This window comes from Electrona antarctica (assembly GCF_951216825.1).
Source record: "Electrona antarctica genome assembly, chromosome: 3".
Lineage (NCBI taxonomy): Eukaryota > Metazoa > Chordata > Actinopteri > Myctophiformes > Myctophidae > Electrona > Electrona antarctica.
In genome coordinates, this window is record NC_136808.1 from 29,099,903 (window position 1) to 29,117,732 (window position 17,830).

Consider the following 17,830-nt stretch of genomic DNA (forward strand, 5'->3'; position numbering starts at 1 on the left):
GTGTGTGTGTGTGTGTGTGTGTGTGTGTGTGTGTGTGTGTGTGTGTCACAGTCTATTGTGACACAACTGATGTATATTTCATACAAACCTGCACTTAACTGATAACTTATAATTATTACATCAATTCAATTAATTTGACTGGGGTGGGGGTATTGGTTCTTGAGGACTTTATGTTCATTAATAAGATGAAATGTGCAGTGTAATTGTACTAAGCCTCAGGTTTTATACATGACAGATTATATGAGAGTTTGTTTTGTTTTGTGTCTACAGCACCCTTTATATATTACATGCCTATGACTGACTATGAATGACTATGAAGACGGAAGAAAGACTGTAGGCCTAGTTTATGATAATTCATAATATTCTCTTGACAGGCGATGGACACACATAATTCATACTGTTTATGCAATGATGTTTTCTAATTAAACTGAATTTGAAACTAACTAACTAGTCTATATACGTGTTATACTGATATTGGTGACCTGTCGAATGTTTTGACCCTAGAGGTTGCAGCTTTATGATTTCGGCAAACAGATATGAGAGGGTAGCAGAGGGGTGATGCCAGTGCCAGCAAGTCATCAAGAAAGAATAATGTGTCAATACTATTGATACTTTTACTAAAGTAAAACATGTGAGTACTTTTTCCACCACTGCCCCTATGGTTTAACTTCACTTCACATCACAAGGCTCATGTCATTGTGATACAAAATACTTCCATACAGAGTCCACTGCTGCAGTTGAACGCAAAACATCCACATTATTCTTTCTTGATGACTTGCTGGCACTGGCATCACCCCTCTGCTACCCTCTCATATGCACTAGTAGCCTATGGGCTTTGGCTTGTGGGCGGAACTTAAACGGAACGTTAATGCCCCTAACCAACCAATCAAGTCGCGCGTCAAATATCCAGGAAGTAAAAAGTGAAGAGGAAGGAACTTTTCCTCTCCTCCCTTCACAACAAAAATGGATTGGAATCAAGACAGTGATGTAAGTTGCTTTATGATGATCGACCGTCGGCTGACCGTATTATTCCCCGTTTGATCTCATTGTAACCTTACTGTGAGCGTCTAAGCCCCCGCTGTCAAGTATAGTCTTCTTTTCGGAATGCTATCGTGTGTTGACACTTGCTGACAGGTTGTTAGCAGTCATGTTAGCTAGATCGCTGATCGAGGATGTACAGGCAGCATTATCTCTCGTAGACGTATTCATCGATTCTGACTATTTCAGTCTACGTCTGACGTCTATGTCAGAATCGATTAATACGTCTACGAGAGTCTAAATCTTTAAAATGCATCTGTGGTGATAAGGTTGTGCCAGGTCAGGTGCTGCTGCATGCATGCATGGCGCCTCGAGTAGCGGAAACTCTCCTCCATCTATACTCTCCTCCACTACTAGCTAAGATAATGCTCGTTCGAATTAATCCGTTTCGCTTTCGTTATTCCATCTCTGACTGTTGCAGTGTTGCTACTATTCAGTCAGTGGCAGACAGTGCTATTATCGACGGTTTAGTTCAGTTGGCTGTACAGCATGCGGAAACGGGGGGCTGATCTGACGTGTCGTGCATGCATGTGTTTACTGTTTACCAAGGGTGGATTCATCATTCATTAGATTAGAAACAGCCCATGTGCATTCTGCCTTCGTGTGCGTTCCCAAACAGACACATTCGGTGTTGTGATTCAGTGAGAGTGGCCAAATAACTTGGGAGATGGAATATGTCACTCAATCTGTGTACCAGGCAGCACAACATTGGATGATGGTGACGCTCAGCAGAGCCAGCTTAAGCTTTAAGCTGGACATATTGTCCTTCAGTCATAGTCATTGTCATAGTATGTGAGTCATGACGCACGTTATTGTCAGTACCAGTAAGACGCCCTGCGGGCGAGAGACGACCTCGCCCGTGTGCATTCATCCACCTGCCTGGGTAACGGCAGACTGCTGGGCGAGCCCTGGCACTTTGGCATGGGGGGTCGGATCAACATAGGAATGAATTCTGTTCTCCATATATGGAGCGTGTCTTGAGTGTACAGGGTGGGGAAGGAAGGATCAACATATGGAATGTCAGAACAGGTCAGCTCCATATTGGAGGTGTGATGTCATGAGGCGTGACCATATATGGAAGCATGATAGCACGAGGCATGACCATTTATGGAGGTGTGACGTGACACACGGAAATGCATTTTTTCATAGTAAATGCGAATGTAGGTGACATGTCATGAGCTCAATAATATACAATATATTCAGATAATTCATGCTAATTGTAAAAGCCAACTCTGTATGTGTAGTGTACCCTGAGGCTGTCCCCTGATATAAAGTCCAGCAAGTCCCCCATAATTTGAAAGTATGTATTGGTGCTTACTGCTTAGTCTTTCATGGTTATCCAGATGTCCTTGTTCATCTTTCCAAATGGAGTATTCTAGAACAATTTGCCCGTTTACTGTTTGTGTGTGTCCCAGTGTCCCAGCCACGATGATGATTGCCAACACGGACACGGTGTGGGTCATTCACACAGTCATGGACCCAGAGTGCCAGGATATGGTGGGATGGTGCATGGGTTCATGCCTGGTCTCCACGGACAGTTTGGCAGAAACACAGATCAGGCAATGGACGTTCAGCCATCGAAGAAACGGTCACACATGGATGACAGCAGCAGCTGGGACATCATCAAGGCAACACAGTAAGTCAATTTAGGCATTGTGGGTCCTTTTTTATGTTACAAAATGTAATGTAAATGTAACAACTTTGTATTGGACTGTACTTTTTTCTGCAAACTCTTAACTCATTTATTGCTGCTAGCTGTTAGCATAAACCCCAGTTCCAGCTTGTAGGTCTGCTATTTTAGAAAAATCGTAAAAATGCGGCACAAATCTTTGAATATATATTCTTTCAGAGTGAATGTTTTTTTTATTTTGACGTCAGGCCTAAATGGGTTAATAAAGTATTCAGTCAATCAAAATGGGGTGGTGAAAGGGCGTCCTGATTTTAGGGACACTTGGAAATTTACCATATTGAAATGCAGAGTTTTTAGCAAAAGAACGTACAAATTAAAGTGCGTGCGTGCGTGCGTGCGTGCGTGCGTGCGTGCGTGCGTGCGTGCGTGTGGTACATGGAGAGATTTGTGCAAACAGTGTGGTTTGGTAGGAGAAGGCGAACAAAGGCGAATGTATAAACCATCAGGCCCCCTTTCAATTAGTGTAGCAAGATAATGAAAATGGTTATGTTGACTGACAGGATTGGATAACATTTGCATTACAGTCCTATTTGAATATTTGCCATGACAATGTTTGTTACAACATAGCGTGACGAACTTGCCTTGCATTAATGGAAATGCTGTAGAATTATGAATGATAAATACAGCCTATTAAATGATCAAGCTTCCATTGGTTGTGCAAATGAGAATGTGGGCCCCAGGCACTCAGAAACGGTAGCAGGAAGGAGCAGATACTGTATATTTAAAAAGGCAGTTTATTGTTGACTGCCTACTGCTAGCCTACATGCATCTATGAAGCTGAATATCTGATTTGCTTAATCACATCTACATTTAACACACAGTATCAATAACAACATATCAATAACATAACAAATCTCTCTTGGAAGAGCCACCCATCGACTTCTATAATATACGGCAACCTTCCCCGTGTTTCTTCACTAGTTCGATCCAGAAGAACATGAGGTTATATCTTCTTTTCTTCTCTGGAATCCTCCCTCAAAGCAGACCAGAGGTAGAAAACTGTCGTTCCCTGATGTCATCGCTAGGGACACATGCATCAGTAAGAAGGAACTGGGGATGGCAATGAATGATCTCGACCGTGGTCGAAAAATGTTAATGATGATGTTGGTACAGTGTTGTACCATAGTATTAAATCCATTGTATTTCCATTTTCCACACATCTGATTTAACTTGTGTTGTGTTTTGATATATGGGGTAAGCTGAACCTTCAGCCACATGGTAATGTTGCATCATCGAAAGCATGGTTTCTGTTCAGTGCCAGGTAGCCTAGAGCTGCTAGTACTACAAATCTGTATCCGGTAATTTGCGTGCACACACACACACACACACACACACACACACACACACACACACACACACACACACAGACAGTTTCCATATCCGCTGATTAGACCAGATATGCAACCTGGCAAATCAAATTGATTCCAATGTATGACGGAGGATACTGACGACTGGCGAAGATTGACTGAATTCCCTGAAATACAATTATTGAGTTTTATATTTTTTATCATATCATTGTAAAGGACTTTTGAAAGTGCATAAAAATGGAGACCATTTACCATGAAAGAGTAACCCAGAGTGAGTTGTAGCCTACCTCAAGTATACACAAATTCACAGACGGGTGCCCTGGTCGCAGCCCAGGGATTTCCTGTAGGCGGAGCCAACATGGCTGCGGTGTAAAACAGTCAGCTCTTCTACTACAGTGAATGGTAGAGTGACTGATGTTCGTCAGCTCACGTTACTCTTTTACCTGCTTTTTACTAACACTAACTTTACAAAGATGCCCAGAACATCTGGACGAACCTGTGTAGTTATTGGCTGCTCCAACAGTAGTGGCAAAATTCAACTTTGGAGAGAAACGGAATTTCAAATACGTGCGCCCGCCCGAATTTTGTTGCGCATTAAGTAGTGTAATTACAGCAAAGGCTTCTCAGCGGCCACACGGTGGCTCAGACAAAGCAGTGAAAGGTCCTGAAAAATACATAATGTCGTTCTTACCCAATAATAATACCAGGAAGAGAAGCGGCGAGGTTGTGTGCACGCATCCGCCTGGGTGATCGCAGACTGCTGGGCAAGTGCTGGCGCTTTGGCATGGGGGGGGTCAGGTGTGTGTGTGTGTGTGTGTGTGTGTGTGTGTGTGTGTGTGTGTGTGTGTGTGTGTGTGTGTGTGTGTGTGTGTGTGTGTGTGTGTGTGTGTGTGTGTGTGTGTGTGTGTGTGTGTGTGTGTGTGTGTGTGTGTGTGTGTGTGTGTGTGTGTGTGTGTGTGTGTGTGTGTGTGTGTGTGTGTGTGTGTGTGTGTGTGGACAGCTGCCGTCACGAGCCGTATATTACTTCTAAAAATGTTGTCCAACCATCACAAACGCTATTATCCTGGTGGAGACCTGTGCTCCAAGGGGCACTTTTTGAGTGGTGCAACAACCAGTTCACACGGGTGTGATTTTTTTCTAGTTACATCCTGATATGAAAGAAAATATTTCTAAGGTTATGTGTATCCTATGGACAATCAAAATCAGTTGGGAATATTTAATTTTGATGTGGTTCTTGTGGCGTTATTATATATGGCACACCGACTATCACGAAGATGAAAACACGACACTTCATGTGTAAAAGGTTACAGGAGTAGAGCAAAGGTCACTGTTAGATCTGAATCTGACTTCTTATCTCTGCAGTTAATCATGTCTTTTGTCAGGATAGTTAAGCATGTGGGTGCACACACTGTATTTTACATGCCTGGAATTTTTAACCACCTGAAATTCTACTTGTGTAGAATTTGTGCAATATGTTTATTTTTTTTGGTTTGTAGAGTCATGACTCATGGGTGATAGTTTCGGTGTCAGTAGTCAAATAGATTTTGGGTTGGGTTTTTTGAGAATTTAACTGGATTTTGAGAGCTCATGTTATTTTCTCTTCTATCATGAGAGTCTTTGAGCTTGAATCATTGTGCACCTTGTCAATTATGTAGCATGCATTAAATCTATTTCCATCCATCAACTTGCCTGTAAAACCCATGATATATATTGTATTACTAAGACCTTGAGTAGTACATGTATACTATACATACAGTATATAGTGTACATGACATTTATATGCATATAGAACAGTGGATATATTTGTCTTATTGCTTTCTATTTTCAACTTTAATATAAACTAATCTATGTATTTGTTGAAAATGATAAATAAAAATAGTTTGTGTGGTTTGTGTGTGTGTGTGTGTATATAATATATATATATATATATATAATTTTTTTTTTGATTGGAGCAAGTGTCACACCACTTGTGAAGTGAAGGCGGCGCCTGCACTCTGGATGTTTGAGTGCAAATATTGGTAGCCTCCTATCTGGTTGTGGTATAATACAAATATCCATATCTACCTTCCTTGTGCAATTATCTGCTTCTAGTTTCCTCTATTGTAGCCTCGTATTCGGGTCAAAAATGAAAGCCTAATTTCCTGGTGTGGGAGTGAACTACGGTGCAGAGGGGCGTCGCTCCAAATTCGTGACATCGGTTTTCTCTGTTGTTTTCTACCATGGAGGGCGGGGCGGGAGCTCAGATTGGTGAACCAATATTATCCAACGCAGTGATCCATGCAGCACCCGCCCCTCTATACCAGACAGCACGCTGGCTGGGCCAGGCTACCTCTATTGTGGCTCTAGCTATGTCCTATTAGTCCTGGCTGCTGAATGACATTTCCCCCTGGGGAGTAAACAGTCTGCTGAAATGACATTTTCCCCTAGGGAATAAATGGGCAAAATCTTTAGCTCACATCTTATACCTTTTATTCTTTGAAGGTTTGGCATCCTGGAACGGTGTAAAGAGTTGGTGGACGCTGGATATGATGTAAGACAGCCTGACAAAGAGAATGTATCACTTCTGCACTGGGCAGCCATCAACAACCGCTCTGAGCTTGTCAAGTAAGTATTGGAAACTATGGCTGCATGTTATTGACCAATACACACGCAAACGCTTTCCTAGACAGCTCATTCCCTTGGACTAAGAGCCATTCCGTAGAAATATTACCTTGTTCCTTACGTAAAGATGAGGAAAACGGTTTTAGATGTTGGACCCAGAGATACTGAATCCTTCAGATGTGCAATCAAGCAACCCTCTGTCATGCACATTTGGTTCCATGAAATGCATGCATTGCAAAGACAACAAAATCATTCAATTTGGAGAAAATGCAGCCTTTTAGCATCAAATATGAAATATGGTTTGACACCTGCAACCAAATGGCCTAGATGTTATTAGATAGCATAGTAGATCATTATTATTTTAACAGTGATGCTGATGCTAGCATTATTTTGACTGTAACCTGTCCTGACATTCCTCTTCCAGGTATTACATGTCTATGGGAGCAGTCATTGACCAGCTGGGTGGAGACTTGAAATCTACACCTCTTCATTGGGCTATACGGTGACTATGAATTCATGAATATAAGTACATGGAATTTTTTTGTTCATGCAGTTTTTTGGATACTGTGATCACAACACTGATCACCGATTCAGGATTGGCTTAAAAACAATTTGGACCCAAACAAAGAATGGTTTCCGTTTACCAAGGTGTAATGACAGTTTATCGGTAAGCCAAGTGTGGATATTTTTTTTTTAATATGGGGACCCCCAAAATAATTTGGCGACCCCCTGAGGGGTCGCAGCCCCCAGGTTGAGAACCTCTGGATAAACAACCCTTTGGGCGGTTGATGTATACCCCCCACCCCCTCGGTATGTCGGCAATCGCCAATTGAAGAGGAGATGTTGATGTTGACTTACGGTATGTTGTCTGTGCAGGCAAGGTCATCTGTCTATTGTCATCCAGCTGTTGCGGTACGGAGCAGACCCTTGCATAGCAGATGGAGAAGGCTACAGAGGTCTCCACCTGGCCATCTTGTTCCAGCACATGGCCATAGCAGCGTATCTCATGGCGAAAGGCCAGGTTGGTCCTGTAACATGTCCGATGTTACTGTAACACACATTCAGTATTGCATTTGTAAGTCACACTTTTACACACTATTTTTATTTATTTATTTTGTAGTTATTTGCTGATTTCTCTCTCTTGTTTTGCTGTTTCCAGGAAGTTGATGCCCCTGATTATAATGGACAGACACCGTTAATGTTGGCAGCTCAGAAGATTATAGGGTAAAACTCTGTTCTTTTTAAAGAGAAAGGAAAAAGTACATTTGGAAAATGTTACGTTTAGCCTGGAGCAGTGGTCACGTCAATGTTGTTTTCTCTTTACATTAGATCCAGCTCTGCAGGTTTTCTTAACTTCAGACAGGAAACACGACAGAATAGATTAACCATTTATTGCAACAAATGGTACAGTTAGATTTGGCATTAAAGGCTCCGCTTATGGGAGATGATCTCTGAATTTTGTCTAAGCAGCATGATAAGCAAAAACCGGGAACGTTAAGCAAAACCCCCATGGGTATACAATAACAGGTGCATATCAAGACAGTTAATGAGATTAACTTGAGTCATGCAAACCTGAAACATACAGCTTGAATGCATTTTAACATTAAAGCCATAGAACATTGAATCAGATTAGAGCTATGCAACATTGAATTCTAGTTTACTTTTAGAGCTATGCGCAAAGTTTCCACATTTGAGCAATACTTAAGCAATACATTTACATTGATATTTAGCTTGAATCAGCAGACATAAATTCACAAATATTTGAGCCTATGCCAGACTCTTGAGCCTATGCCAGACTGATCAAAAGGTGGAGGCTGGGGTGGTGGAGGCAAGCTTGCGTGCAGCAGCATCAGTGTCTGTGAAGCAATGGAGCAGCTTTAGTGTAGCCGAGAACCGGATTTAAAGGAACCGCTCTGTTAGAGCGTGATCTCTGATTGGAGTATGGATGCGTGACGTAACGGTCAGCTGAGATGTGAATGAGGAATAGGATGCTAGGCTGATTGAAGCGATCAGCAGGGCTTAAAGTTCTCAGTCCTGGGGACTGATTTCAGTCCTGAGGATCTCGTAGGGGTCATTTAATGAGATCAGTGCAGATTTGCAAAAAAAACTTTTTCAGTCTTGGGATTTGTTTTGGCTTTAAGCCCTGCGATCAGCTGACTGACGGCTGATTACAGCTGAGGCATACAGACTTGCATGTCCCTGTATGAACTAACGCGGGCTCCATTATATACGTTTTAACTGGTGTATAATAACCCTCAATATTGGAACTCTTTTTGAGTGGTGCTAACCACTCCTACATGCAGCAGTGTGTGTCCGTGTGTGTATGTATGTCTAAGCACGGAAGTACCTTTGTGTCACTGTTGCACAGCCTAACACACACACACACACACACACACACACACACACACACACAGTACAAATATTCTCAGATCTACAAGCTCACAACGTGTTGCCGTGCAAGTACAGTACTACGGAGTACAGTACAGTACCAACAGCACCACTCACTTCAGACAGGTCTGATTTGTTTTTAATTAGTTTAGTCATGCATCTAGTTGTGTACTCTTGAGCTTGGCAATAATTGGGACTATACCAAAAACGGTGGGATTTGGCGATGACTAAATTAGGAAGAAAATACCGCAGTGAAATTTGTTCTCCGCATTTGACCCATCTCTTGGAGCGGTGAGCCGCAGCGTGCGCCGCGCTCGGGAATCATTTGATTAGTAGATTTGACCCCCAATCCATTCCCTTTGATGCTGAGTGTCAAGCAGGGAGGCATTGGGTCCCATTTTTTACAGTCTTTGGTATGACCCGGCCGGGGATCGAACCCCGACCTCCCAGTTTCAGGGCGGACACTCTAACCACAAGGCCACTGAGCTGGTTATAACCATATAACCACAACAACGGTGAACTCAAATCCAATTCAAGGACCCGTCATTCCACTATTACTATCCCCTCTTGTGTGAATGAATGAATGAATGAATGAATGGTTTATGGTGTCTATGGTCTGTCTCGTTTAAAGTGTATTTCTTCCATTCAGACTTATCCTTTTATTAATAATTATAATCCGATAGGGCAATTGTGGTGTTCCATTTAAAACACAATGTAAAAGCTACAATTACAGAAATAAAACTGATGTTACTGTACACTGTGTGCCACAGGCCAGAGCCCACGAACTTCCTGATTAAGAACAATGCTTCAGTGAACGCTGTGGACAAAGTGAACAGAAACACTCCGATGCACTGCGGCGTGCTGGCAGGAAACGTAGACTCAGTTCACCTGTTGTTGGAGGCAGGAGCCAGCGTGGACGCAGAAAACATCAACGTGAGCCTTCTCCGCACACATGCATAACACAGAGCTTTTGTTTTTAATTTATTCTGACCCCTCACCGAAAAGGTCCATAATTTATACATTATGGATCATTATTATGGACTTAGACTGTTATTCGTCTCAACTGCTCAATTAGTGCTACTTGAAATCGTCACTGTCTCTCAGAAACGTCTTTTTATGTTTTTAAATGAATGCCCTATTTTGTACTTAACACGATGGACGCCAGATCGCCTCGCAACCCGTCAGATGACTGGTTAAGATTTAACCCCGGAGGTCGCCACACCCGTCAGATGGCGTGTAGTAAGGGTTATATTAGTACCATGCACCCGAAGCTCAACACTAACCTTCCGTGCTGCCCAGGCTGCTAGACAGCGCCCACGTTCTTCCCATCGCGAGGAACAATGCACGCGCCTCCCATAAGGATCCACTCATTGTCGTTTCTTTGTTGCTTGTTTTCTCCTATATAGGGGATATTGCTGGCTCCCTGCGGTCATTTCAAATGGCCAGCAGGAGGCGCTGAAAGTGTTAAAAAATAAGCTCACAAAGCATTTCAAGCATTTAGATTGGCTATTGTCACTATTTTAGAAATGAAAAGGCCTAAAGAAAATAGGGATGCCAGGTAGAAACTAGAAAGTGGTTATGTCTGTATGTGAGTTCTATAAATATTTTACCAGTGAAGTGTAGTAGATGTGACTAAATAATAACTACAGTGGATACATTGGAACACATCTTTTTTCCATTTCCTGAAATGTAATTAGTGTTGGACATTAAGTCCAAGGTTCCCACCCAGTGACAAAATACTTAAATAGAATGCTGTAGTGTTTGATGGCTGTATGGCTTATCCACAGGGTCATACTCCCATCGACCTGGCCCACCAGGTAAACAGCCCCCTACTCGTCCACATGCTCAACCACATTAAGCAGGAGAGGATCCGCTCCAACTCTCGCTGCTTGCGGATCATCAACAAGTACAAGGTGTGGAAACCACAAGCACACCCACACGACACTCAGACTCGCCTACATGGGCAGACATCAATGTAATTGTGGTGTAAAAAACAAAGACCTACGGTATGCCCATATCTAACATCATCTTATGATGTATCTGTCTGCAGGTGTTTTTGCAGTTTTCGTTCTGCGTTGCTATGTTCGGGACTGTGGGTGCTATAGTTGACATGAGCTCTGAGTCCTGGCTGCTTAAAGGGTTCCTGCTAGCTTGTGTGTGCGGAGTGGTCAATCTGGCTTCAAGGTAAGGATGTAATTACTGCTGCTTGTGTTCTTCTTGAGTGACCATTCTCCGTTTCAGTCAAAATGAGGAACTGCTAAATAAACAATTGATTTGCTTCAATATACGGGAGAAATAAATATATTATACAGGGTCCAAACTATATTTTCAAAGGTCATTTTGACTCGACTGTGACTCGAGTGATTCATAACACAGATGAACGACACGTTAGTTTTGCTTGTGATTGTCATACATCTGAGAAACATCCACTATTTCCTCCTTCCTGCCTGGTGTGCTAACAGTATAAATTACAGTTTTCATTAATGTCAACCTTTTATGCATTTGAACAGGAATTTGCCGAGCCCAGCCTTCCGATCTCTTCTTCCGGCTACTGCTCTCATGGCCACAGTCTTCTGGATGCTGGTAACCTGGTGCCTCTGGTTCCTACCTGATATCCTTCAGCACACCCTGATGTGTTCAATAGCTTTGGTTTAGTTGCACTTTACAAGATTAGAAGGTTAGACGGTCAGCTCAAAGTTATATCAAACCTTGATTCTCCATTTTTACCTTTGCCTTTATTGGAAAAGCTACCAAACTCCTTAACCGTTCATCCACATGGTCTGAGCGCAACAGTGCAGGTCCTGTTCACGCTCAATGCCACTGCTCTCCTCTACTATTATCTCCGGGCCTGCTGGACAGACCCAGGAGTTGTCAAGGCAACCGAAGAAGAGAAAAAAATGGTAAGAGATACAATACAATTTTGAATATTTACAATATGCATTCCACTAGAATATCTTGGACTTGGCACATTTTCAGAGTCTGGATATAAACTTCCACTGTTATGTGGAAACTTATTTTTGAGTGGTGCAACCACTCCAAGGAACAGCAATGTCCGTGTATGTGGCTATGTGACTGTGACTATGAGTAGCAGTAGGGGCAAAAGTGGCGCTGTTGTGCCAGAAACAGAGAGAGAGAGAGAGAGATAGTGCTGCACTGTTGCCTGCTAATGAGAGAGAGAGAGAGAGAGAGTCTTCTTTTAATCTGTACAGCACTTTGGTTGACCTGGTCATGTTAAATGTGCTATATAAATAACATTTGAGTTGAGTTGATAACCTACGTCCCTATTACAGCCAATGACTAATCTAACCTTCTCAACGTTGATTAAACTAAAATAGCCATTCATTAAGGCAAAATTGTGAGTGACGTTTATTTGTAAGTCGGAATCAAATGTGCATCTTACTTCATCACAAGGTTGAATGTCGATGTGCTTTTGGCTGATATCCAAAGAGAACTCCTGCTGCCCGTGTTCCTTTTAAATAATGGTTGTACAATACTGTCTATTTGCAATACTGATTATTGTGATTCTTCTCTCAGAATGTGTTGATGCTGGCTGAAGCTGGTTGTCTAGACCCCAGGATTTTCTGCACATCTTGCATGGTAAGGCACAGTGAGAAGTGACACACCATTCACTTTTAAATACTGTATGTGCAAGAATGCATATAATAATAATAATAATAATAGGAGTTATCTGTGTTATCAGTCATGAAAGGTAGGTAAACCCCATGAAAACTGTTTGTCTGTTTCTTATGAAAACCGTGACATATTTTACAAAAATGAAATTAAAACATGAAAGAATAGGTCGTAAAGGTGCCTTAGAAATTCACTAAGGCAACATAAATTGAAATTCACCCCTGTACTTATATTTTCCACAAGGGTAGTGTAATTATCTTTATTTTGGTTGAAAAGTAGTAAACTAGAAAAGTGAAACTTTCCACTGTCATTTGTTTAATTATATAATCAACAACGTTTTCCTACTTTTATCCACTATATGTTCCTTTGTCAAAGAATACCACTTTACTGTGTGTCTTTGTGTCGTCCCGTCACAGTTGAAGAAACCCATGAGAACCAGTCACTGTTTCACGTGCGACACCTGTGTGGCAAAACAGGACCATCACTCCATATGGATCAACGGCTGCATCGGTGAGATGGCCTGAATGTGATCAGACTACAGTACAAAATATTTTTGTCTTTCACAAATGACGATGGTCACCATGACTATGTCAGATTCCGCAATTATAGTGCCATAAATTCTTGCCACGTCTTGAACAGGAGACTGGCAACACTACAAGTGTGACGCTGGTCAAACAATTGCAGTCTCATGTAGACCATAGAGTATATAAAAGGATAGAGACTGAACTGGCGCGAAGCTCCGCCCCCCCCAGCTATTCATGTCAGTGGAAGTTGCTCAGTGGCGTTTTGAAGCACCCGGAAGACTGCCGGAAGTCCCTCCTCCGGACCTCAACTTTGAGGTCCGGGGTGACGTATGCAACCGAGCGCTCAATGTTAAAGCCCAGCTGCACAGGGTTTCCCGGTCATGAATCCACGGGTCCGCCTGTAGTCCCTCCTCCTACCACTAGGGCCCAGACCTTCAACGTTGAATAGCCTCACTGGCCCCTTGATGTAGACTCCCTGAAATGTTCCCCAGTGGACCCCACATTTCCACGTCAATCAATCAATATTGTCTCTAACCAATTGTCCTGTATCTGCTGTCAGGTGCAAGGAATCATCACTTCTTCATTCTTTTTCTGTTGTCCCTCATGATGATGGGAGCATGGATGTTCTATGGCTGTATCATGTGTGAGTTAGCTAAAATCAATATCCTCAATGCAGACCTGTACATTTTCCAATATGGTCCATTATATATTGCTATTTTCATGCACTCTTTACTCTCAGTGAGTTGTGAACTTGTGATACTTTTACTTATTAACCACAAATCACATTATTAAATGAGTTTTTCCATGTGTAAAGGATTATTATTCTAGTGTTTCCAGTGTAAAATGCTGTGGTGTTCTTTCAGACTGGCGGAAACACTGCCCTATGCATTATGAGGAGCAGGGGGTATGGGGTGTCCTATCAGCTGTGGTGAACTGCTCTGCCTGGGTGCTCAGCATATTCTGCTTGGCCTTCTATCACACTGCCTGGTCCTCCGTATTAGTGCTGATGCAGCTTTACCAGGTGTGTATGTGTGTGTACATGTGTAAGTTTATATTATTATTTTCTGATCATGGCTACAGTTTTGTTGCAAGTAGTTGCATTGGTGCGGTCTGGCCTTTCGATGATGTTGTCCGCACCATTAGTCAATTCCAGCATGGCCCTATGTATTATAGAATGTAAGGAGCCATCTCTTCTGGGTATGGGTGCGACGTCACACACCAAACACCAACCAGAACCTCACTAAATGAATGTATGCAAGGACATTGAGAGAAACTAAACGACTGATCCCTTGTGACGAGGATGTCAATCATGGGTTGATGTTTTCGCTGTGGTGCATCGCATCACTGTCATGGCAATAACAGTAAAGTGTGTTTCTCTTTTTGAACAGATTGCTTTCCTGGGTCTTACGACCGCAGAGAGAATAAACCTGATGCACCACCAGAGAAAACAACCACAACCCATCTCTCTGAGACAAAACCCCTACAAGTGAGTAACCTTTGTTTATAACGGATCACAAATGTCTTAGTTTTAGTCTGCAGTCTGAAAGAAACATCCCGATGATCTGAGATCTGCGACAACTGTCATATTTTAAGCAAGCCTATTCTATATCTGTTCACATATACAGTACATAGATATTTTTCATTCTCTTTGTGAAGCACATTGAGGGCAGGTGGTGGTGGTGAGTGGGGCTGGTGTAAGCACTGGCAGTGCCTTGGTAGTAGCCTACCCTACCGCACAGGTTTAGGCGTCCTCACATCTAAAATAAGTTTGCCATGGACAAACTTCTTTCTTTCTCCGGTGCTATTGCTGTGTCTCTGCTCTGCTTTCTCAACAATCAAATGAAGAATGAGGTCTGGACGTGTGTGTGGTGTTTATATGTCGTCACTGTGAATGGGGGGGAGGGGCGGGGGATTTCATACCAGACACCAGATTGTGACTCAAACCCCTCCAGACCTTGCTGCGACGCAGGACACAGATAATAGATGTGTATTCTTCTGTCTGATACACTCTGTCGGCCTTGAGTAGCGGCTAGCCGGCTACCGGCTAGGCGATATAATTTTAAATGATATCGCCTATATTGTCGGAGGGGAGGCAGAAACGTAGCAAAGTAAGGCATCTGCCTGCCTTTGCCTACAGTAAATCCGCCCCTGGTTCCATTCATTCTTCCCAGTTATTCCCTGCTGTCCAGTTCAATGGAGTAGAAATACCTCATAAATACATTTCAAATATGTTATTTGTGACTCTGCTGTTCTCTCACAGCAATATGGTACTGGGCTTGAACCCCACTGGGGCTTTTAGTTAGTTAGTTAGTTTAATTTATTTGTCCACGTGTGGAAATTTGTCTTCGATCTCAACAGTAAAAAACAAACACTTAACACAATTATTTCCTCATGGCAAAACAAAAGTGCAGGACAACAGTGGCAAATACATTGGAAAAACAAATCTAGCGAGACATGGTATCATTTAGTGCCTTAATGGCATTTGGTATGAAGGTTTACTATTCGCTGCAGCTTGCTTCTTCCTACATTTAGATTTCCTACATTTAGATTTCCAATTTTCCATACCACATTGCCAAAATCAGGTTTTTATAGACCGTTTCCATAATATGCTTGCTCACTCTAAAGGAGTTGAGCTTGCGTAGTAGGTGGAGACGTTGGTTACAAGTTTTAAAAATCTGGTCAGTATTTTCACTGAAATTGAGTTTGCTGTCAATATATGTGCCTAAGTATTTAAAAGTGTCTACTACCTCCACTATATTTATAGTATACTATCCATTATATTTAACCATCATGCCCTCCTTTTCTTCCTGTGTAGCTTGGGTGTAGTTCGAAATCTGGTAGCCTTCTTCCAGCTGCGTTGCTGTGGCCTGTACAAGCCAGCTATCATCGACTGGACCCAGCAGTTCCCGCTCGGCCGAGACCAACACAGTTTTGGGCCCCCCGACCTGGTCTGAACCACCCCCCCATCCCTCTCAGGGCTGTGGATCCATGGTTCTGGAACAAATGGACAGGGCTTATTTATTTACTGAAGCTTTGACTGCACGTGAAGGGAGACCACTATAAAATAGGGGAAATCAACACAAAGCAATGTGCAACAAGTTGGTTTCTTGAGATGCTGCTGCCTTGATACTTGACTATAAACGAGCAAATGGGAGGTCAGCGACGTGTTAATTTGGGTAAAGCTGAATCAACGGTTTCTCTTTTTTGAAGGCTTAAATTGTATATGATGTTTGTATAATCTTTTTTTTATAAACACTTCTGCCTATTTTTTAATCACATGAAACAATCTTTAAGATGTATTTTATGGGTTTTGTAAAAGGGAAAAAAACAGGCATGTTTAATAATGAATGACCACTAGTACGCTGATATTGACATCTTGTGCCTGTCTTTTAAACCGCCTTTCTTTGGTCACAGTGCATGCAGTCTCTGTGAAACAGGTTTTATAACAGATTATAAAACAAAGTTCCAATTTTTGTGAGACATTCTTACAGGAGGAAGAGCAATTTAAATCAATTGGTGATTGTTATTCTCTTGGCTGGTGAGTCCATGGTCAGTAAAACATTAATGTGAGTGGAGAACCACTGTTAAAGGTATGTTTGAGAAAGATCCACATTTTCTACATTCCAATTTCAACACACAAGGATGTTCTCTTTTCATCAGCCTTAATTATTACCCTGAAAAGAGAATTGGTAACAAGTTGCTTCAGTTACAGGTTATTTTGGCACATTATAGTACATGAATGGTCATTATGCTTCTTTCTTGAAGCAAGGCGTTAAAAGTGGTACTGTATGCTGCCATTTCATTAGCAAGATGGCTGCAGTTTACCCCTTTTTTCCTGAGATGCCTCAGGCAGCACCATTAGGCCGATCCTGCTATGAGTTCCAACTCCTTTGGTAGGATTGGCAGACCATAATTCCAACCTTGTCCCTAACATTAAAGACAGGGCAACAGATGATTTTGAATGCTGGAAATTCAACTTATGTGGAAAACATTGAATGAATGACATGAATATGTTATCATTTTTGAGTGGTGCAACCACTCCTATAGACAGCCACAGTATGTGTCTCTGGCTGGCTGGCTGTGTCCCTGGGTGTGTCTGAGCACGAAAATAGCTTTTGGTTGGTTTTCACAACCAAGTGTCACTGTTGGGCAGCCTAACAAACATACACATATTAACTTTGATTTGGGGTGGTACAGTAGAGGGACCCCCTGTGGACCCCCACACTGTAACTGTCATTCTCAACCGTTTCGGACGCGGGGCGGCTCGCCGGAATCTGGCTGGCACCCTGGCCGCCTTCCTGTGGGTCTGGAACTTCCGGGGACCCCATGAAGACCCCTACACGGAGTTGCACCACTCACTTCACACGGGTGGGATTTTTTTTATCTGTTTGAACAGCTAAATCCACCTCAACTCCAACATTTCCCATAATCCAGAAAATATATTTTATTTATATTTTTGTGTAAAGTCTGTGACGTCCGTTTTGAAAGTATTTACCTGCCAGAGTTCTTCATACTCAAATACTGTACAGGGACACCTGCATCATATACATTTACTTTTAATCATAGAAAGGCTTCCAGAGCGTATAGCTAAGCTGGTTTTGAATGCTAGACATTTACAATATACATTCATAGGTCAATATACCATCCACAGT

At 42.3% G+C, this 17,830-nt stretch overlaps 1 protein-coding gene across 1 annotated transcript; it reads left to right on the plus strand.

The window, feature by feature from the left end:
- The first annotated feature begins 856 nt into the window (after nt 1–856).
- Nucleotides 857–17,646, plus strand: zdhhc13 (zDHHC palmitoyltransferase 13). The gene is made up of 17 exons (XM_079497511.1): nt 857–987; nt 2,454–2,674; nt 6,517–6,639; nt 7,061–7,138; nt 7,513–7,657; nt 7,796–7,860; nt 9,795–9,957; nt 10,812–10,937; nt 11,075–11,208; nt 11,535–11,635; nt 11,800–11,924; nt 12,559–12,621; nt 13,071–13,164; nt 13,738–13,821; nt 14,042–14,199; nt 14,567–14,664; nt 15,994–17,646. The coding sequence occupies exons 1-17, from the start codon at nt 964–966 to the stop codon at nt 16,130–16,132; spliced, it is 1,941 nt and encodes a 646-aa protein (XP_079353637.1). The 5' UTR covers nt 857–963; the 3' UTR covers nt 16,133–17,646.
- The last annotated feature ends 184 nt before the right edge of the window (nt 17,647–17,830 follow it).